The sequence below is a fragment of the Acanthaster planci genome, linkage group LG03 (genome assembly GCF_054643075.1).
Source record: "Acanthaster planci isolate LZ-2023a linkage group LG03, COTS_SCS, whole genome shotgun sequence".
Lineage (NCBI taxonomy): Eukaryota > Metazoa > Echinodermata > Asteroidea > Valvatida > Acanthasteridae > Acanthaster > Acanthaster planci.
In genome coordinates, this window is record NC_141779.1 from 20,478,290 (window position 1) to 20,501,341 (window position 23,052).

At 41.9% G+C, this 23,052-nt stretch overlaps 2 protein-coding genes across 2 annotated transcripts in view; both read right to left on the reverse strand.

Annotated features, from left to right (window-relative positions):
- The window catches only part of LOC110989640 (bcl-2-like protein 1), a 46,455-nt gene extending 39,968 nt beyond the window's left edge, over window positions 1-6,487 (reverse strand). The window contains exon 1 of the mRNA XM_022254203.2: window positions 6,327-6,487. Within this exon, the coding sequence (XP_022109895.1) occupies window positions 6,327-6,335 (9 nt within the window). The 5' untranslated portion in view covers window positions 6,336-6,487. The remainder of the gene's footprint in view (window positions 1-6,326) is intronic.
- Window positions 6,488-8,767: 2,280 nt separating this feature from the next.
- On the reverse strand, window positions 8,768-22,537 carry LOC110989143 (uncharacterized). The gene is made up of 7 exons (XM_087134536.1): window positions 22,399-22,537; window positions 17,570-17,661; window positions 16,347-16,700; window positions 15,448-15,768; window positions 14,260-14,334; window positions 13,029-13,230; window positions 8,768-12,752 (listed from the first exon to the last, which is right to left on the reverse strand). The coding sequence occupies exons 1-7, from the start codon at window positions 22,476-22,478 to the stop codon at window positions 12,707-12,709; spliced, it is 1,170 nt and encodes a 389-aa protein (XP_086990662.1). The 5' UTR covers window positions 22,479-22,537; the 3' UTR covers window positions 8,768-12,706.
- Between the last annotated feature and the right edge of the window lie 515 nt (window positions 22,538-23,052).

The window sequence follows — 23,052 nt, forward strand, 5'->3', positions numbered from 1 at the left end:
GTGCTAATACACGGCAGTGTTGGGAAATTCCCAAAATTTTCAAGGGAGTAAACTTGGAGTGAGTAAGAAAATTAACAGAAATCAGGGAATGCCCTGACTACTGAGAGAAAATGTGGTAACAATTACATGTAACATACGGTAGCACTGCATGTATGCACCATGATGAAAAATACTGGAAATCCATCCTTTTGCTGGAAACAGTCACAGTCAAAAATTCCGTCCACTTCTCCTTGTATAGTACATACATGTAGATACATACATGTATATCATACATGTACCGGTATGTCGCTTGACTGATTTTGACTGATAGGACAACTGTGTTGAGAACGCATCTTTGCATTAATTACAATTACTGTACGGTACTGGTAATGTTCATGTGTATGTATTACAATTTGTTTGTACTCTTCAACAGCTACTTAATCTTTGAAAACTGAAGCATCTAATTTATTACATATAGGCCTATACCGTACCATATCTCACACTTTAACACCATTACAAATTACAGAAATTACGAATTCAACACACTTAAATGAATGTGTACACTGATTTTTAACAGTCTACAAATTCTCTCCAGACTTACATGTACCGTATTCCATTCAAAAATACAAAATCCAACTAATACAGTCTCTGGAAAAATCCCTCTCCCAAAGTCTGATTTCGCAACCCACTGGTATGCTCTCAATTGCTTTTAAACACAAGACAGCAACAAGCCATTGTTCCAAAACCGAAAGTTGACAAGTATTCCACCTCTCTTTGATCACATGTACTCTCCCAAGCCTGTGCGTTCCCAGGAGTCCTTGGGTGCCACTACAGCCATTGAAAGAGCACAAAGCCCATAACTGATCAAGGGTTAATATTTCAGCAATGGAATTCCAAATCCTAGGGTTGTGTAGCGAGATTGTACAAATTGATTTCCATTTGGGTTACAAATGTACAGTAAATTGAATGATCAAATCCCTTTTGGGTGGACTCATACCCCTAGTTTTGTATGGGTGCATGTGAATGGGCTGTACCCAAATGGAAATGTACTGATCAAAACAGAAAAAGGTCATTCTTACACTGTCCGGTAATTTTAAGGAACTACACTGTACCGTACTAATACATCCGTTAGTAGTTAAAAGTACCGTTAGTAGTTAATCAACTGAGGCAAAAAGGTACTGATGGAAATTAATTAATTTGAGGGTACCAATTCAATATTTCAAAGGAGGAAATGCACTGTATGCCCTATATGAGTACACGTACATGTATTAGTGCATGTACAGTACTCATGAAGCCCTGAAGTGTAGAATTTTCTGGAAGTCTCAATTTTAAAGGCTCTCCACATACATGTATCAGCACAGGCTAAATTACACACAAATGTACAATACACATACGATATGGTACCGGTACATGTAAATGTACACATGTATGTATGTACCAGTACATGATGTACATGTACATTGTACCCTATACACCTGTACATGTAAGGTGTGCATCACCTGCACATTATTCACTAGCTTTTCAGTGTTTGTCTACTGATACTTCTAAAAATAAACTGATGAAATGTACAAGGTACGGTACCACACATACATGTACATGTACTAGTACATGTGTGTCAATTCTGGTCAGTGAACAACACTGACAGACAAATTGAAAGTGCTGTATGGATGATAGGTTAATGCGATACGGTGCCCAAGCTTGAAACTGAAAGGTTGTTTTAGGTCAAGAAGACTGAGAAGAAGAATTGCATGTCCAAGTCAATACCATGAGGAAGGCATGAGTTGGTTTTTACTGGTACAACAGTGATGAAAATTGCATAAATTGTACACTTCCAACATGTCCATGTACAATGTACATACTGTACATGTACGCATTTTATGGTACAATGTGTTTGTGGCCTGCTTTTCCTACAGTGTACATGTAGTGTGCTGGTAATGTACATGTACATGTACGCTTTTACATGTACTGTACGTCCTAGAACCGGGGTACCTGTGCATGTGCACTGGTTAACATGAAAGACCCGAATTACATCGTACTATGAATATTGTACATTATGAATACTGTGGAGACAATGGTTATTCCACAATGGTAGATTTATGATTGGAATTAGTAAAATTACACAAAGGTACTTATAAATTCAAAAACTAATTTGATGAAACACTCATAGATGCTCACATGTTCAGCATGACTCAGTTCCTGTGTTTGACTACCGGTATACATGTACCGGTACATTGTACATTGTAAATTATAAAATTTCCAAAATCGGCAATACAAATGTACATGAACTTCCTTTCACTGAGCATTCATTTGGACAAACCATAACGTACCATAAATAAGGTGTATTCGAATTAAGAAAGATGAATTCTTAGAAAGCATTTTTTCGCCCATATGGCATGATTACATATGTAAGTGCAGCATAAATTACTGTATATTGGTCCACGGATGTAAATTACATGTATGCATAATGAACAGTGTATAAATACATATGACCGATCTAACAGCAAATCCTCTTTCTACCGGTACTTAGTGTGGGTGGCAGAAGACGTTTAATCATGCCCCACGTATTTTGCCTGTCAGATGCAAACCAGTAGCCAATGAAATAAAAGTGCTATTGGTATGGTACACAATGGAATACCAGTAACATGTACTACATGTACATACTAGGCTAGGGAGGGCACCATGTTCATGACTCTTCAATACCAGCAGCAGCACAACCGTGGGTGTGCACTCTATTGCGTACATCGACCGCAACCAGTCTGTGTATTTACTAGTTTTTAGCATTAGACAAAATTCTCTGCCTTGAGGCTTTCTTTAAATGCCATGCACTGAGAAACTGGTCGCAGAGACCCAGACCAAATGGTCGAGCAGTATGATGTGATAAATTAAATCTATACAAAGACAGGAGCAACACACAATATATCACATGCTGAACAGTTGGCCAATGTCATTTTGTTTCAAATTTAATAAGCTGGTAATTACTCACCGTTACATGCACAAGCTACTGGCATCTTTAGTTTATACTTGGGCAACACTGCAACGCCTACACAGCATGGTTGTGAGAGGAGTGAGTGGGTGTGAATATGCCTTTTATAGGATTTAATTACTGCCTTTTAAATCAATACAGTGTTCAGTAGAAGGCTACACCCTTATGCACCAGGGCATGGGACAACTTGTGCTCAATATGTACATGTACATGTATAGTGTTCAGGCCTACATGTATGTACAAGTACAAGTTTACGCATTACGGTAAGTTTGTACCGGTATGCACATGTACAAACTGGTACTACTCAATTGCTGGATGTTGTTCAGTATATATTTGAGAACATTTTTCGAAATGCAAACATTCATTGGAAAAACAAACGTGCACATGTAGCGACAGACCCTTTACAAGGTACCGGTAACATCAGGTCAGGATAGATGACACACAGGATGATCAGGACATACATGTAAAAGTCTGAAACTTCAAAACGATAACTTCGATAGCTTCCATTTTGTAATGACCAATCTGTCACAAAACTACACTACAGAGGTGTGGGATATGCGTACAATACACAATTATACCCCCCTCCCCTGGTATGCGGACCTATGCACTGGTACCAACATTACTGGTACTATCAAGACTCATTCAAAAATCAAAATTGATGGCAGCATACTCATACATATTCCGGTGAACGTACTAGTACATGTGTACTTGTATATATGTGATGTACATGTACCACACGCATTGGTACTAGTGTGTACAGTGTGGGTACATGTACATGTACACGTACCGTAGATTGTACATGTACATACGTCCAGTACAACACTTCGTGAGTATACCACAGGTCTACACACAGTACATGTATTGTACACACCGGTTAGTATACATGTACATGTCTTCGTACATGTTAGCATGGTGCCAACCATAATATAATGTGGATAATCTTCTGTTGGTGGAAGACACAGTATCACATGATGAATTTTAACAAGCTAACTGGGGCCCAGAGAACATGTTACGTTGACATGTACCGGTATACAAGTATATTGGCCTATCGGTAACTTACAGTATGGAAAATTTTCTGACAGACACTAAAAGTTACATGCTGTAAATTTGTAAATTTATGAACCGTAAACTTTATGTAAGGTTGCTTTTGAATTCCTGAACACTAAAACTATACATGTACATGCACATGTAGGTGGCTGCAGCAGCGCTGCTGGCAGTATCACACATCCTTTTGAAGCACACATGCCTTGTTCATGTATCTGTGCTCAAACATTGGGGATACATGTACAACCTCACATCCTGGAGCCATTCTAACTTTTGTGGTCTATGCCAAGTCTGGTAAGGAATTTGTGGTTAACCACAAATACATGTACATGTAACCTCATGACCCTAGAACAGTTTATGTGCATTTTACGTGTACATAATGTACCGTGGTGCTAGAACTGGTAGGGCCTACATATACCGTATGTAACCAGCAGTGGTGATCAATTTTGTATTTGAATAAAAAGTATTTAATTCTTCTGGCCAACCAAAACTGAGTGCATGCTTGGTGATGGAAGTTACGTGGCTTAACTAACTTCTTTCAAGTGTTACTGACAATATTCTGGTACATGTTATACATGTACACGGCACATTGTACCTAGAGAACAGTGTAAGCATTGAGATTGAGGTTACTTAACCCAAACCCCCAAGGGTATATGTAAAACTGTATTGAAATTGGAAGATTTGGGACTGTTAGGGTGTACCTTTCACCCAAAATCTACAATGCAACACTCCATGTGACAAGAGCATGGCTTTAATTGGCGTATGATAAAGGCGAGGGTATTCACCTGCATAAGAAAAGCGGGAAATTTGACAACCAGTGCAGTGAGTGATTTCCCCTCTATCGCATCGCAAAATGTGACATGTTTTGGACAATCTGTGATCCACTGTTAAAAATGGATTGAAGAGTTTTGCGATACAGTATGCAATGGATTTTTTCTTTTGGAAATTTTGTAAGCCTGCTGTTTTATCAGTGGAATAAAGGAAAATGTTGAGAAAACCATCGACTTCAAAAAACCAAGGTCCTGTTATTAGAATCCCCGTGCATGTACATGTATTTATAACGATACCTACATGGTAATCCTGAAACCATGAGGCATACATGTATGAGGTAGCCAAAGAACGGACAACTTGCAACAAAATGTACGCACACAGCAATATCTTTCCAAGAGAATTTCCCAACGAACATTTATCAAAATATTTGTTTCTATTACGGACACGAAAATAAACCTAAAGATTAAATTATAAACATCTATGTAACATTTGTGGTTGGTGCCATGACTCAGGAATCTGAACTGTTTACTGGTACGTTTGTCATGTTAGGAAAGATCGTCGATCAGCAAAGCAAGAACTGTGCCGTGATACATGTGCGTGCTGCTTTCTGCATGTAGCGCATGCAACCGAGCGAGGCGCAGCGCGCACATGCTCTAGAAAAGTTCCCGGATATTCAATCGAGACGGTACCGCAAAAAAAGTATGCATTTCGAAATGATGGCCAGGGGGACGCAATAGGTCATGTACACATTGGTACCGCAGTATGACGTAATTATGAAGTTACTTGCCGTTGTACCTGTTTCAGGGCCAGTGATGATGCAATTCTTCTGTGGATGATTCTGAAACGTTTTTTGCATGCGTGATGGCCAAAATGGCGAAGAATAATCAACATATAAAACCCAAGCTTAGTGTTTTAACATGATTTAAATTACAATAGCAACTGCTAAACAAAAATTGATAAGTTGCTATACAAAGTCAGTTTTTTGCTATGCATAGCGAATTTGCTATACAAAATTTTCACATGAAATCGCTCACTGCTGTGTAGTTTTGTATAGAGCTGGTTATAATCTTCTCTCAGTCGAAAACACCCCCCCTTATCCTATCATACAACTCAGATGTAATTGACATCACTATGTTTTGCAAACTTACGTTAACAATTTTTTCCATAGGGCTGTGCATAAATTACCTTCCTTGTTACACTTCAATCATCCAAACCCAATGCATTGTAAACGTTGAAAAACAATAAATAAAATGTGCATTGAAAATAAAGTTGTTTTGAAACAGTGAAAACCGCTAACCGGGGGGGCAATAATTCATCACGAAATACACGTCACTTGAGCAAATGTACGTACGCGTGGAGTGAGTGACCTGTGCTGTGTTATTATGAATGGACAAGTACATGTACCATTTGCGCGTGATTGTAGCATATACACACGAACAACGGCTTCAGCAGCGCTGCAGCGCCGAGAACATCAAACCAACCAATCTCGAAATTTTACAGTTTCACTCACAACCAATCTTAATATCCCACACAGAACTGTGGTACATACCTTACTCATGTCCTCTGCGATCTTCTAGGCATTTCCAGCGGCCCTTTCCACCTAAAACACCAAAACATGTTGAAAAATACCAGTCGCCATTAAACCGCAGTCACCCGGCTATCGCCCATCAATCAGGACATTGACGCTAAAACGAGTAGTTGGTGTTAACATTATACATGAGATGCATGACACGTCTGTACCCGTATGCGTGCATAGACTTAATTAATTTTCGGATAAATATGAAAATTACAGTTTGGAAAAAAAGAGAGGAATGTTCGATGCACGGAATACCTGTTTTAGTGCTTTCTTTTGTTGGGGTGAGTCTATGTGTTCTTTTGGACAAGGTTGAAAAATGATTGAAGTGCTTCCGAAGCATATCAGATTGCGATTGTAACCATACTGTTAATTGCGCCCTCAGTCGGTAGCACACCGTCACTTTACACGGCAGTTCTGTCGATTTCTTCGAATAGTGCTTCATCACCGATGAGTCAAATTTTCCGGTTAAATCAGAGTATCATAACGCTCACTTTTATGATTTACAGTGACCATGGAAAGCCTTACTGATATGCTAACTGGTCACGCCAACACGAATAATATTCAAATTTCTAAAACTGTATAAAGTGCCCTCCCTCCTCCGAGCAACGTGTAGCTCATAGCGCGCGATCAACCGCAATCGTCCCTATTTTAGGGTCGCTGATGAAGACTAACCTGGACCACTTGCTTTTCTTGAAGTGGTTTGAACCTTCCAATAGCAGAGATGGATTTTAAACTTTTTTAAGGAAGAGATTTTATTTTCCTCACCCTTTTTCGTTTGTTTTCAAATTCAATTTTGAAACTACATAAGCCCCAATTTTAAAAATAATTTTGTTTGGGTTTACCTCCATTGGGGGGGGGGGCATCCCCCGGAAAGGTTCTGAATGTGACCTTGGTATTTGAGAACGATGGTGTAGAGGACAACTCTTTTCGAGGGGTTTCATCACTCTTTCTAGGCGGCGATTCAATCTTTTCCGGAGTATTTGGTAAATTGTGTAAAACTGCCACGGGGAGAAAGCTTTGAGAAATTCTAAACTCTTTTACATCACTACACGTGTTTAATGGAAAGAGGCATATCACCAACGGTGTATTGTGTGGGTGTGTGGTTGCGTGTGTGTGTGTGGGGGGGACCCAACGTTAACAAGCTCACCCACACATGTTCGCAGAAATTAAAATGAAAATCAGGATAGCCTAACGTTTGGCAGAGCCATAAAGTATGGGGGAAATGATTTTCGAAAGTGACTGTAGAATTACGGTGTGACCGATTGCATTGATTACAGTGGTGCAGCTATGAGAAATGATTTATATTATTGTTTATCCTTTGACGGTATGAAAAAGCGGGGGCGGTGACATGTGTGCCCCCCCCTCCACACACACACCCACCCAAGTGTGTATTTGCCTGCAACTGAGGACCCCCTATTGTTCCTCTTTTGTTTGTACTTTAACTTTTTTAGAAGACCACCCATATGTTTTGTACACAGTTGTCAATTGGGGACCCTCTGTCAATCGGGGACCTTATTGTCCTCTATTGTTCAGGGTCCCCAATTGAATGCAGAAACAAACTTGCAACCACACGGACTGTCAGTCAGTCTTCATCTCAAACTGCACCAGCGAGATTTCAGGCCTCCCTTGGACGGTATCGTCGAAACGTCATAAAAGGATACTTGCGGAATATGTAGTAATGGGAAAGTTGCATGAGGGCGCACTAAATGTTTCATGACCAGCAAATGCTGAGCTTATGGTCCCTAAATGTGTACTAATCTTAATACAGCATACCCTAAAATAGCCGGGGAGTGTGCAATCTGACATTTTCCCGGGTATTACTGCAATGCATTTTTTTCAAGAGTTGAGCTCTTAAGAATTTGTAAAGTAACTCTTTGCGGTCATTTTGACTCCAATTTTGCGAAAATCGAACTTACCCTTTTTGCGCAGCGCGCAATTTTTTTTCGAGACTGGTCAGTCAAACTGTATTCTTTTTCCACTGCGGTGCTCAATGCAAGCGGGCTCAAGCACATGTAGCCTTAACTTCAAAATGACCGTATAAAACCATTTGTCTGATTGAATTCAAACTCTTCCATTTGTTAATTTAATTTTAATGATAAGGAGTTTCTTTACTTGAATGCCAATTTTTTCCAGCTATGACAGTGGGCCAAAATAACCCGGCTCCACAATCATATGAAGATTGTGGATGAGCCAAGTAAGTGCATCGACATGTGAACATAAAAAAGGATCAGCTAACGTCTTTAACTTCCCTAATTATGACGTCGACGGTCGATGACTGATTGTCTTGGGGCTGGCATTGATCGTGTCTTGGTATAATGGTATCATTCCAGATCCTGTAAGGATGAACATTTTCCAGTTTTTCCTGAGAAACACAGTTCTATTTCCCATGCACAGTCATTTTCCACATCAGGCGATTCCCTTTGGGAGACGTTATGAACAAACTGATGTTAATGACTGAGAGTTCCGTATGTAAATTCCAAATTCAGAGGAAATACATATCTTAAAAAAAACAAACAATCAAATGCTAAACTAACACACACAAAACCAAATCTTAAATTACATTAATGTAACGTTAATATTACTGTCCGTGTAAAACAAAAAATCATAAAACGGTATCCAGGTAAATATGATGCATAACACTCAATGATACAAAATTATTGACTTGAGAAGATGTTTGTATCCTTATTGCATTTTTTCATTAAACCAATTTCTGTAAAAAAAAAAACTCAACATAGGGATCTAAATTTGTTCACTAAAAGGACGACCGTCAAATCTTTAGGTCTGATTAATTCACTAGAATAATAACTTCCTGGAAAGACGGCTATAAGGATAATCAACAAATTCTAGAGAGTTTCTCAGACATTAAGACTGACCGCAATATAATTTTAAATTAATATATACAAATATCATGTATGTACCAACTCGTGCACGCTGGAACACTTTGTTGCAGATGATAATGTTCACTAGCAAGCTTTGGCCAAGGGTGAAGCCAAAACTGGGTTTTTGGAGAGCGGGGGGGGGAATATGAAAATGTTTATGTAAGCTTTTATGACTTTTCTGAGGGGTGAGGCTTCCGATTCTGGAACATTTTCAAGCTATTGAAAGGAAGGGTTATTATGTGCTACACAAGTACACTCCGGGAACCAGTCAGAGAGGCACGTTGTATGCAACACACATCGTGTGACATTTTGGTCACCGACCATGCGTGACCTGGTTTTGCTCTGCAATCATTTTACGGGCTTAACGATTTTCCACGCCAATCAATCCCGTGGAATGTGTCCCAATCGCATGAAGCGTGGAGTTATTTGGTTGAACCATGGAGGAATTTTTATTCGTCCACAGTTGAACATTGGATAACATTTCGCAGCGGCGATGTTAGGCCATTTTGATTCGAGACAGAATAGTATAAAAGTTGTCCAAAACCATGCATTTATGAACGATGTGCGAGTATCATTCGGGATAAATCTTTTTATGACGCATTGGAGGATTGGGAAGCAAATGGGACAAGCCCCCTTTCCTAGGAAGATTTTTCTTTAACCTTTTTTTTATATTAAGAAAACGATCACCTCATTCCTCCACTCCCTCAAGACTTGTAAAACAAGCCTCAGAATGTAGCCCCAGTCCCTGACAAGCCCGGGCAGATTGCACTACCGATGACATCTCCACTGTTCAGCCCTCTCCCCAACATGAATACCTCTTCCGGAACATTTCTGGTACTCCGTGTGCTTACCGCGCGCGTCCCGGCCCAATGCGCAAGATGAATCCACAAAATAGCTTTCAATAGCGCCATCAATAGTTTATGGTCCTGCATCATGCGTTGTGTGGGAATAAATATTAAAAAATGGTTTCAGTCTTGAACCGAGAATAAACCCTTTCGACGTTCGCAATACAATATTTGGATGACAAACATGCAATGCATTTTATGCACAACCCTATGGGAGAAGTGTATACCATGCAAAACGTTAATCTGTTTCCATTTTATTTCATGCTCCAATTCAAGCCATCCTCTTCTGACACAGTGTTCATTATTGATTTGGGACGAAGACATTTACAAACTTCGAAGTGTAAAGCTTGAAAAGGAACATTCGGAGAATCCCTCCCGAGAACACCACTTTTTGTCATGGACCGAGCTTTGACTAGGATTGTGGATATTAATGTACTTAATATTGTCCAATCAAAATCACGATTTGCAGCTCATTCATCCTGCTTTGACCAATCACGTTCATTTTCAGTCTGTAGAGTGACCTGTGCCCTTAAAAAGACTATTAAGGGTGATTTCTTTTTCTTACAAACAATTGAAAACTTTGTTTGAAAATGTTTCTGGTATAATGTGATAATACGCACGCATCTTTGAGTTGATGGGCAGATACATAAATACATAAAAATATTTAGTACAAAACTGTAAATTGATTTCTGAATCATAGGGTTGTGCATAAAATGCATGCATTGCTTGTTAGTCATCCAAACCCGTAATGCATTGCGAACGTCGAAAAGGTTTATTAAAGAAGGGCGAATAGTATGTGAGATGGTGAAGCCGTGTTTGACTTTGCACCGCTCTGTCACACACATTTATTTCCTCCCATGGCAGAAATAATAATAATAAGACAAGTCTAAAAGACATGTATATGCCAGAAGAGGTGGCAACACCTTAAACGCAAAACTTGTGTTAGGCATGCCCTTAAACAAAACATACATACATATTACTATGAGAAACCACAAATAATTGTAGCTCTAAGCAATCATAGAGTAATTATTGAAGATGGACTCAAACTCAAGGCCAAAATAAATATGAACACATATATACATAATACGCCCAATCACAAATTCCATTAAAACAGAAACAATAGAGTGCTTCACAATAGTGCGCCTCCAAGAGTTTGCAACTCGTTGACCAATCAAAGGCTGAGTTCAGGCGGCTTGTTCTTGTATGCTCAGGAACAGCTCGATTGGTTGTTCGTGGGTCGGCCGCTCGAACACCGGGAACAAACAACCGGTTATTGCTGTTAGTTAGTGGCAAGCAACATGCAACATGGCGGCGTCCATGTACGTTATTCAAGAGTTAATGTTTGGATGGGCTGAATTCTTTCTATTTAAGCAGGACCATTCATTCCCGTGTTATGGAAAATAATTAATGTTAATTTTGCAAAACTTCCCATTGTCTCTAGCTTTGGAGGCCATCTCTCTACTTTTTGCAGCTGTTCAAAAATCAAAATTTCACGCGTTTTTCCGTGTGTTCCTGTAAAACCCTGACGAGGAGGTGGTGTGTGATCATGTTCCAAGAACAGTGTTCTTGGGTCGTGTCCCGCCATTTGAGCGCGAGAACAAGAAACCCGTGCCAAGAACAGGCCGCCCGAACTCGACCACAGTGCGCTAAATCTGTCGACCCAATGCGCGTTTGGAAAGGGTCGACCATGAGGTCGACCGATGTCACGCACTGTGCTTGGTCAACGCGTTCCAAACTCTTGGAGGCGCACTTTTGTGAATTGCCCGTGTTATGTAACTGCAACGTTCTAAGCAATACATAAAAACAAAAGATTTTACTCGACAAAAACACAATTTCGAATTCATTCTGCCCACACGTTAGCTGATACATGTAGGGGGGCAATGGACCATTAAAAACATTATGAGAGAAAGGCGAGTTTGGGGGACTTTTTCACTTCCCTTCTTCCCACAGTTAAAGCGTGCAAAATCACCCACAATTTAGCCTCACCCCTTAGAAAGGCCAGAAAAGGTCAAAAAGGAATCCCAAAACATTGGCCCCCCAAAAGAGCCTCCCCAAAAGTAGTTCTTGACCCACCTTTGCACACTTGTGTGCTCGTCAATATGCTGTACAGAAATCTTTGGGTATACCGTATCTGTTGACATGCACAATCTACAAGGATATTATAATATTTAGGCTCAGTTCTTTCCACACGGGGTTTAGATGAGTGTATCTAAGAAGGATTTGTGTTTTATTTTTATTTTCATGATAAATAATTACGTAAACAGCATGACGTGTACCATCTGGGAGTCAAAACTTGTACCGAATAAATTTCAGCCGACACCTTGTGAGCACTACCGCTTAATTTCAACAACGTAAAATGTATTCTACTAAACCATAGCAATGTCTTAAATGTTACATCCTCCGCAAACTGCTGCTCCTCGATTCGTCTCTATAGGCAATCGGTGAAGTGCGAAAGTTGGACCCTGAAAAAATGGGCTCGTTGGCCGTTACACGCTTGACTTCCATCGCACCTCTTGTGTGACACTTATGTGAGCCTGGGAAGTCACCAAGGAAGGATGAGAGTTTGCAAGAGTCCGAATTTTGCAGAACACCGAAAGTGACCATATCACTGTCAATCCCGGCCACCCGCTCATTGGACGTTAAGAGGCTCCATGACAGTCTCGTCATTTGTGTCACTAGAGAGGACGAGAGGGAAGTGGTCTAAATGACGACGCGAGTACATTTCGGTCTGATTTTTTAATCAGATTGCATTCCAAAATGCAAACAGAGAAGGACTCAATGCCAGTTTAAGAGACGGGAAATTTACTGCCATGCAAGCAAATGGGTTTTCTCTGTTCCGTGAAACTTGCTCCAAAATTGATGCTACGTACAGCATATTCGGGGGAAAAGGCCTAAGTTTGGAACTTTTCAGATGAACAACAGAGTAGAAAAGATGTGACACTTTTGCCTACCTCTGACCCATTCCAACTGCCTTGAGTCGACGATTTTGGTAAAAGAGATACCCACAAGCGAGTAACAACAGTACCAAGAGGAGAGCCGCTATTCCCAAACCAAAGATGTACCCCTTGGTTTCACTGTTGTCGCGTTGGCTCGCATCACATCTTGTAGCCGAATTGTTGGCTGGACTGTATCGTTCATTTTGGCTAACAGCATCTAGATCAGATTGGAAATGTATATATCAGTGTACAGTTATAATTATTGACCCACCTTGTGAAATATCCAAAGTAGAAGCGTTTGGGCACTCGGAGTTGATCTCCAATAAAATACATTTTGACGAAATAAACTGGTGCCGTGCGCGTTGCTTGATTAAGGCTGCATCTGAACCTGTTGTCTAGAGCTAGGTCTAAGTCTTCACTCCTTTGGAAATAAGCGGAGACGCGCAGACAATGAGCCACAAGCTTGACAAAGAGAGAGCGCAATTTTCCCAGCAACCGTGCTCCTTCGGTAGGAACTGCACTTCGTTGGTTCACAAACGGCAGTGAACTGACTTGAAGCTTTGCACGGTGGAGATAGACTGAAGAGAGGGCTTGCGGTAACAAAATGTGGGTAGCTCTCTTTTTAAAAGAGGTATGGTTCTGATAACCGTCGAGTGTGTACTCAACGGTTAGATCCGTGTGCTCTAGTCATCCTCAAACGTCGAGTTCACACTCAACGGTTCTTACCAGAACCATACCTCTTCCAAAAAAAGATCTATCCACATGACATGTTGCCGCAAACCCTCTCTTCAGACAATGAAATGCATGCGTTGCAGCCGCATCGCTACCAACCGATGAGGGGGTGATTCTGCTCGAGGCGGGTAGACCTATAGCTGTTGCTCCGGAAGCCTGTTTGGGACGCTGCCACAGGCTTGACATAATGGACAAATCAATGTCTGATCACTGCCACAATGTGTAAAGCTCGAAGGCAACTCAGATTACAATGCGAGCTTAGATTAAATACCTGTAGTTACCCCCAAAAAGCACACTCTTGTATGGTTACATGATCGGGGAAAAATGTGGAAAAGGCTGCCAAAGGAAGCTTCGGCCACTTCAACGGACCGAAGTCGGTTGGTTTTGGTCTTCAAATTTGTATTAGGAAACACTAATTCATGACAGCGTGAATAGTGAATTCTTGATAATCTTGGTGAAAACAGGACACTTTCCGACCCCCATGACAACCATGATGTGGCCATCAGAAACTTACCATTGGTTGTTATCTTGGAACTTGTGGTTGGGGATGTCTTTATCTTCTTGTCTAATTCCGAGCAAGTATCATTGACTAAGCAAGAAAAATTAAAATACTAATTTATATTTACACTGTTTAATTGGAGTTTTCAGGAAGGAGGTCGGAAATGAATCCAGATCTTACATCTGTCAGTGATGACCATGGCAACTCACTTTCACACAATTATTATCATAATTTAATTGCGATTGAAGACAGAATTGTACATCACATTTTGGGACGCGGTTATGATTTTTTCTTTACACGGTCTCTGGACCGGCCTCGCCAGGTGAGTCCGTATCATTTCTCAGGGTTGCAGGGCCCTTAGTCCGTCCTAAAGGTAAATAAATGCTTCAGTGGTTGTCCCCTAGCCTCTACAGCTCTGAAAAACCACGAAAAGTACATCACAGTACCGGGGGGGGGTAATCCCAGACTATCCCGATTTGAGGGGGGGCCTCGCCACGCACCAGCCAAGCCACACCACCACAACAACACCCCCACCCAAAATAACACTTCAAAGACAGCCGAAAGAGGCCTCTGACAAGTTCCAGACAGCTGTCACTGATAAGAAACATTCCACTGTCTGCCCCCAGGCACCGTTTTGTAAACGATCCATTAGATTGTACACAAGGGGGCCACTTAGCACACAGCCTTATGGGAGTTGGCTGGAGGCTGGAAACCGGCTGGATTTTTAAATATTTTTTCTGGCTAGGGGAGGCCCTGGCTGTAAAGTGACTAAACCAGGTTTTCCAGCTTGTACAGGGGTAGGATATGATAAACAGTCGTTGCATTTGGACGAAAACAAAAATTACACATTAATTAGCTCTAATGGACTCGCCAAAAGAGGCCGCTCACTCTTCCCAGGGTGAGATAAGCTAGTTTATGGCAGGAAATGTAACTGGTCGTAAAGATTTTGCTGAGGAAAATGAACAAACAACGAAATCAACTTTGCAATACCAATGGCTCCGTAGTGACTTTTGTAAATCTGGAAAAAGGAAAGCCAGAAAAGCCCTACGTAGTTTACTAAGTTTATGATCTAAAACCTTCTCTGGGGAACGTTTAGATGTAACAACCTCTACGTTGAAATAATACAGCCCAACAAGTTGAAACTTATTTCCATCATGATGACGCAATGATTTGTTTTTACACCGATTTGACTTATTGTCTCACCAGTTATTCGCAGATACCGTACAGTTTTGACGGGCTTGTAGAACCTACTAGCCCGGTAGGTGATGCGATACAGCCCTTGATCCCGACAGAGCGGGGAGGGGAACACAAGTACCGGACGCTGACCGGCTTTCCCCTGGATAAAAGGTGCCCCGTCTGAACTACGATCCTCCCATTCCCAGATGTGTTCTAGCTGTCTGCTTTCACCGTTTTCAAGGTCTGCCCAGACCTCGAAAAATCCACTGAAGTCACACTTTAGTTCGAAGGTTATACTCTCGCTCAGGCCCGGTGTGATCAGTTTGTTGTGCTCTGACAGGGAAAACACTGTCGAAATTGTACAAAATCAAACAGTCATGAGATGGGTCAGACAAAGATAGCCCCTCTCGTCTCCAAAAATGAGCTCTTAATCTGAAAGAAACAATCACCAAACCATGCAGCTTAAATTGAAACACAAATAACTATAACATTGATGTGAATTCCCCCCCCCCCAAAATAAAACAACTCAACGGTAAGGGCAACAATCTACAGTGATAGAAGCCCCGGCACCGCGGAGGGGGGGTGCTTATCCCTCCTCAAAAATGATAGAAAAAGAAAGAAAACGCGATAAAAACAAAAAAGGAGGAAAGCGGAAGAAAATCACCAGTTTGCTTGAAAATACCTCAGAAGAGGTCTCTCTTCAACCCGTAATGATTTATCAGTTTGCTGCTAATGACTGCTTTACCCCCCCCCCCCAGGAAAGTCCTGGCAGTGGCAGTGGGGGAGGGGGTGATCCTTCCTCCCCCCGAAAAAAGGGGGATATCCCTCATGATTCCCCATCCCTCACCGTCATGGTCATTTTCAACTGATGAGGGGGTGCTCACAGCGGATAGCATTATGTAAATAAAACAGAGACCGTCACTAACCTGTGACGTTGCTCACCCAAATGTATGCCTTGGGTACGTTGCTTGCACTGTTTAGGGTGGCTTCGCCATCCGTGCTTGCCACGCACCAATAAAAGCCAGAATCGCCGGAAGCTACCCCTGTCAGTGTGGTTTCCAGCACGCATGCCGTTTCAGCGTCGCAGCATCTGGTGCTGGCCGTGGTGAAGTTACTTGAGGGACCGTCGATAGTGATCCTCTCTCCATTCTGTCTCTCGCAGTGGACTTGGAGTGAATCCGTCGGGTGCGCCCTCTTGGCTGTCCACTTCAGTTGGAAATATTCCCCGGGCGAGACACAGACCCCTGGCGGAGTAACGATGATAGCCGCTGCAGATGCTTCTGAATGAATACAAAACGGTGGGGAATGTGAAGGACGATCTAGAAGGAGTTTTGTCAGGGGAGAATGTCCATACGTGACCTTCTTTATGACCGTTCTGAGGGACGGGTAAAAGTTAGGGGCTTTTAACACACACTGGGAATGAAAGGAAATCAAAATAGTGCCCCAAAACACCTGTCTGTCTGAACAATCCCTTCTTTTAGGTGGGGGGGGGGCACTTTGGCTCCCGTCATTCAATATCGGATCTTCCCTTGGGAGATAAAACGTCAATGCAGTCTGCCATCGTACTATGCTTCTATACTACAAAAACACACACACATGAAAAAAAAAAGGAAAAGAAAGAAAATACATAACAAAACACCGGGAAAGTAGAGAGTCGAGCGGAGCGAATTGTCATTGGTTTCATGAACAGACACTTTGGCCCAATATCATAACTTTTTTTCAAATTTCTGTTTTGGGACAAAATCAACTAGGTTATGCAATGCCTACAACTCAGGCCCGTAGGCAGGGGGGTCGGGGGTTCGAACGAACCCCCCCCCCCGCTTACGAGTTTCGTTCGTTGGTGGTGTTTTGTGTTGTTTTTATATTTTTCAAATATATCTCAATTTCCGTAATACAAGCCGCCGCTTATACGTTGATTCTCACGTTGAAAATGTCCCTGCGATTTATACTCCGGACAGCTTACACAGCAACATTTGAAGAATGAAATCAGTCACTAAACGCCGCGCCGTGCCTCAGCGGCGTCAGCGCAGCCTAGCCCGGGCTGCCGCCGCGTCTAGCCACGCGTATAAGGATGAAAATGTCTGTGTAAAGCCTGAATGCTGACAATCCCAGGGGACCTTTAGATCCATTTCTACAATTTATACCATACCTGTGCCAAATTGTCCTGTGAGGCATACCAGGGACAGGCCTACGGTCACGGCGACGACCACTGGATTCATCGTTGCGCAAACCCAGGTGTAGCTACGAGTAAAACAAGGATACGGCAATGTCATTTAATACGCGGATGGCCTCAGTCACACAGTCACGAATTGTGATATACCGCACACAATGCCAAAAACGCAAGCACTGAATTCGGTTCTGTTATTTACAAAAGCGTCTTTTGAACCATGGGCTCAGTCTGTATCGGTATCGCGAACAATAGTTGCGCTGTTGTGCATAATTTGTGAGGCACAAAAATAGGATGGGTGGAATTCCCAGAGAAAAATACCCCTGTCTGTCGATTAAAAGCATCAATAACTAATGCAAGCAACAGGAAACTGTGAATTTCCAATGTCTTGTTTTTTAGGAAAACACCGAGAAATAAAGGGGTTTTTTGGAGGGGGATTAACACCGAGAATTTTTTGTCAATTATTATTTACTTTGGCATTAATTGGTACGTCACATGAGCAATGAAAATCTCCTATGAATGTAAATGATACCCAATTAAATACCAGTATTTTACACTTCCAATTTGATATCATTATCCATCGCATGCTGACTGGAATTTCCCCGCGGCTGTTTCAACATCTCCGGATTTCCCATCCCTCATGATTCACTTCAAATGAGGACGGGCGTGTGAAATGGTCTTACCTCGATCAGACATTTTGTATTCTACTTTTCGTTTTCTTTTCTTTTCATTCTTTTCATTTAATTGACTGAGGATTTTTTCTCCTTCGCAAGGGACACGTTTGAGCTCAGTTTGCGTGTGGAGGATCAATAGCACAATAGTCAGGCAAAGTCAAAGCCTATGGTTGTTAACATGTCCTACACTTCACGTGACAGCACAGCGCACAGTGTAAGCAGACATACACCCTGTACGTGTACATTTTACACACACGAGAACACCCACTCAGCAACGGGGAACCCAGGGTATCATAATTAAGTGTCAATGGCGAGTGGCCAAGGCGGCGGAAGAGGGACAGGATGCAACAAGATGCAGAAGTTACAGCAAAATTGAGTTGCTGATAAAGACATATTTGGGATAGTGAAATAGATTGTAAAGTGATTCAAAAATGTATAAAGATGAAAATCGCTTATGAAAACACTGAGCTGTCACAATATACTTTTCCTAAATTGAGTAGTTTCTGGCTAATCTCCTCAGAGTCAGTTTTGTAATGTGACCTAGATGCGACAAATGTATCATTTTACAATGCATGGGAAACCATACACGACCGTCGCCAGAGACGTTTCTGTGGAAGGAATATCCTAACACTCTTAATCAGCAAACTGACAATTTTTGATGAAAGCGATCACTTACGCTCGCTGTTTTAAAGCAAACTGGTGATTTGTATCCTTTACCTCCCTTTCTATCGTTTCTTTTGCCTTCTCTCTCCCCTTTTCCGTTTTTATTTAATTTTTCTATAGTTTTTTTCTCCGAAGCATGGGCGGGTCAAGTGCCCCCTCGCCCCCACGACATGCACACATGAAACCATACCCTGTCTACGTGCTTAGCTTTTGCCCCAGAGACAGGCATTTCCCTTACTATACCCTTCGACGTGGGCTTGCCCTGCTACGCACAGTTTCGAAGGACCCGGAGGGTCCCCTCAATCATGGAGAAGGGAAGAAGATAAAACTTGACATCGTGCATAATACTGGCATGATCGTCCCTGAATAACACCAACAGAGAGATCCCTCACAGGCTGAGGAGACATTGTGTACCTTTTTTAAAGCTATAGATTTACATTATGTTCCCAGCACGGCAATCGCGTTTCTGGCCACCGCCGAACGGTATGGGCGTGAGACAACGCGAGGAGACGGAATGGGCAAACGTGACAGTCCGTGATTGTCATGGGTGCCGGGCGAGATTTTTAAACTGTCAAAAAATGTTGCTCCGGCAGTCACGGTGCGGATGAGAAACCCCGTAGTAAAATGGGGTGAACGCAACAAAACGTGGCAGTACGTGATAGGCTGTAACAAAACTTGGAGACGGTTCGTCGTGGGACGGGAAACATGTGCATTCCCTGGCATCTCACGGTCCTTTCAAGTTTTGTCCCGTCTTGCACGCGTTTTGTCACGGTTCTTAAGGCAAGCTAGGATGTAAGGTAGCCGCTTCGTCGAGTTCAATCAAAGAACGTGTGACGGTTTACAGGCCCGGTGAGATGCGGCGCATTGCGTTCAGCTAGGGTTCGATACGGGCCAGGCAAGGCAACTTCATGCAACATGATATAAATTACTCTCGAAAAGTCAACTGAAGGCGACTTCAATAGCCCTGTCTATCCTTTAGAAATGTGTGGACTATACAATGGTTTATCCCGGGCAGTACAATAGACCGTGAGAAAACTTAGCAGGACCCAACAAAACATGACTATGGAGGAAAAAAAATCTGCGTTTCGGGCAAACGTGATTGCCTTGGCCGCCGGGGAACATAATGTAAACGTAGCTAAAAAGGGCTGTTTAGCCTCCTGGATCATCTCTAAGTTCACAATAAGGCTCATAGCAAATCTATGCTTACTGCATTATTGGCCTCCATGTAATTACAACATCGGCCGGTCTGAGGTTATTACATTATCGGCCGACTTTTATTACATTTTGGGTCGCTTGGGTTACTTGGTCGATTGTCATTACAGTATCGGCCGGTATTACATTATCGGCCGATTTAGCCTATATCACATTATCGACCGGTATTACATTATTGACCGATTGTTACATTATTGGCCGTAACTTATGTGTATGCTCTCGTTGGCTTTGGAGTCACATTATACTGAACGAATGGGATACAAGCCATCGAGCTCTGCAATTGACCGTCCTCCGTTGTGTTCACATTGCACCTAGCAAAATCGGAACCTCCCTTACGGAGCTTACACATTCGCCGCCTGGGTCACCGCTCGTCTCGGTAGGCCCAGGGCAGTTTCATTGGTAGCCAACCAGCTGGGACCGAGAACTATCCTGCGCGTTGAGCTTCTGCATGAAACTACAGTATTTTCCTACTGTGGTATATTCTCGTATCGTGGTGCATATAAAACACGCTTTTGGGCGCTGTTCAGTGAACTCCAGTCGGATAATTATGGAAGCTAAAGCAATTCTTAGCACTCCAAGTCAAATTCAAAAGAAAAGAAAAGCAGAACAGAAGAGGAAAACCGCACCAGTCGTCAGCTGGAAAGCAGAAATCACTGAATGAAATATTAAGGAGAGGAAGAAGCCTTTGAAGACGAAGAAACAAATTACAACCGGCCCCTGTCATTGGCGATGGTAACACACTCCAAGTTTGACGGCTTGTATTCACTGCAAGAAATACACACGCAAGCTTCAAAAAAGCTGCCGCGTCAGATGTAAACAAACTCATCATTTCGTCGATACTGTAAAACATTAAGTTGGTTCCCTTTCACCCAAACCTTTAAAATATTCCGAATGAACAACCTATGGCATTGACTTTTAGGCGATTCCAGAGGTGTGCACCTTTAAGCATTACCCGGTTTCTTTTTCCCTGTCAGTCTTTTGCAGACCAATCAAATAAATTTATACCATTGATGAGCGCATTTACATGAAAATAAATTTGCTTCTGTTCCCTCGCTTCCATCGCCCCTGCTGTTACGCTAACAGGCCTCAAAATAAATCTGTAAGAGTGCTTAGTTTCTCTTCTAATTAGCGGACAAACCAAGATTCCCAACGGCACAAATTTAAGACACCCTGGAGACATTTCCAGGGGATGACCAACCTGAACAAAGATGAAAACGATCACCTGTGTCTAATGGCATCACAACATATGGCTTTCCCTGTGAAAAGAATGACTCTGCGATAAATGTTGAGGAATTGTAGTTTTCTTTGTCGGGAAAGCGGGAATTCCCAACTGATGGAGTCTGGGAGTGGGCGAACGGGAAACTGAGTCTGTTTATTTATTCTGCTTTCCAAAGTCAGTCGGAATCCGGGTATTGGTGTTACGCGTTTTCCTGCAAGCTTTCATTTTCACAATTCTTTACAATTCCATTCGCCTAGGTTGATGGTAAAGTGCGTGCGGATTCTCTGGATTGTTATAGAAACCTTTTCAAGTGTTCGAGAAAAATCTTCATTTATGACCATTACACAGATTCTCCAGTACAATCCAATGCATGCAAAATGTTCTCTTCAATTATTTCATTCTGCACTTTGCAAGTCTTAATAGATGCATACTTCGCATTTCACCTGTTTTATGCACACATGCGCAGAAAGGTCCGCTGATCTTAGATTTTAACCTATAGGTAATGCGAACACTGATTCACAATCAAATCTGGAATTCACTCTTTTGCTGATGTGATTATTTTCATATTATAAATTCCCCCAAACTTCAACCATGGTTACCTGGACTTTGACAATGCATCCGACACTGACACATATAATATTTTCATATTTACAAAACACATTAGATAATATATTTTGTAAATTTCAAAACCAAGGATCGTCGTTGGAGAAAGTCTCAAAATTTCTCTCACTGCAGGACATCTGCGAGAATGAAACGTTCACCTACCAAGCCTAGAAACGAAATGACCTCAACCCCCCCTCTTGCCGAACTCAGGCACCCTGGTATATAGTCACCCGTTGACACGCCCTCTCCCAGCCTTAACGTGATCTGCGATATGAAGACCAAAAACCCAGTGCCGTCAAGATCTCGTTACTGGCCCATTTGATTCAAGTATGCATAAGATAAGTATGACACATCACATATCCAACCACTCCAACAACATTCTGTTAAATGATCGATGCTACCATTTCTAAACGCTATCCCAGGAAAATCAAGCTGCTTACCTTATAAACAGAGTTGTCGAAGACCTAATGACTGGAAGCACCAGCGCAGCGCACTCACCGGCAACGTGGTGTAACCACATTCAATGGCAGGCTTCTAAATTTTGAACTTTAACCCCTATACATCTATTCCTTTTGGCGACACAAACAAGTATTGTAAATTCGAAGTATGAATACACGCGGGATAAACATTGGGGTGGTATTTTTTTTTCGGCAACTGAGTGACGCCTCCATAACTGCTGCTTTGTTCTTGTTGTTGTCACTGTTCTTGTTGTTTCTGTTGTTGCGGTAACATTTCAAAAACAAACAGCCGCAAAATATGTCCCTTTGATGGCAAGCAAGTAGTACTTTTGAAGATTTTATTTTGAACTCCGACGAGGGAAAATGAACACGAGGGGTGACTGAGTAAACAGGTAAAAAAAAATTTCATAAGTCGAAAAGTAAAAAAGGACGGGAAGTAATAGGATTACCTTTAGGAAGTCACTAAAATTATGAACGGGTCAATGACTTTTGAACAACTTGAGGGTGCAGACCACTAATTCAAGTGAGAATTTCTGACCAGCTCATTAGCATTAAAAGTGCCCCCCACAGTATCTTTTGAAAAAAGAGATTGTTTGGCCCCCAAAATGGTGAGATTGTGTAAATCGTCGCCAGGAT

Excerpts from the sequence above, each read along its gene's own strand:
- LOC110989143 (XM_087134536.1), bottom strand. The coding sequence starts at position 22,478 with ATGTGGTTACACCACGTTGCCGGTGAGTGCGCTGCGCTGGTGCTTCCA. Across the intron at positions 17,662-22,398 it reads TCGACAACTCTGTTTATAAG|CTACACCTGGGTTTGCGCAA; the intron begins GTAAGCAGCTTG and ends TTTTACTCGTAG. Across the intron at positions 14,335-15,447 it reads ACGGTATCTGCGAATAACTG|TCAATGATACTTGCTCGGAA; the intron begins GTGAGACAATAA and ends TTTCTTGCTTAG.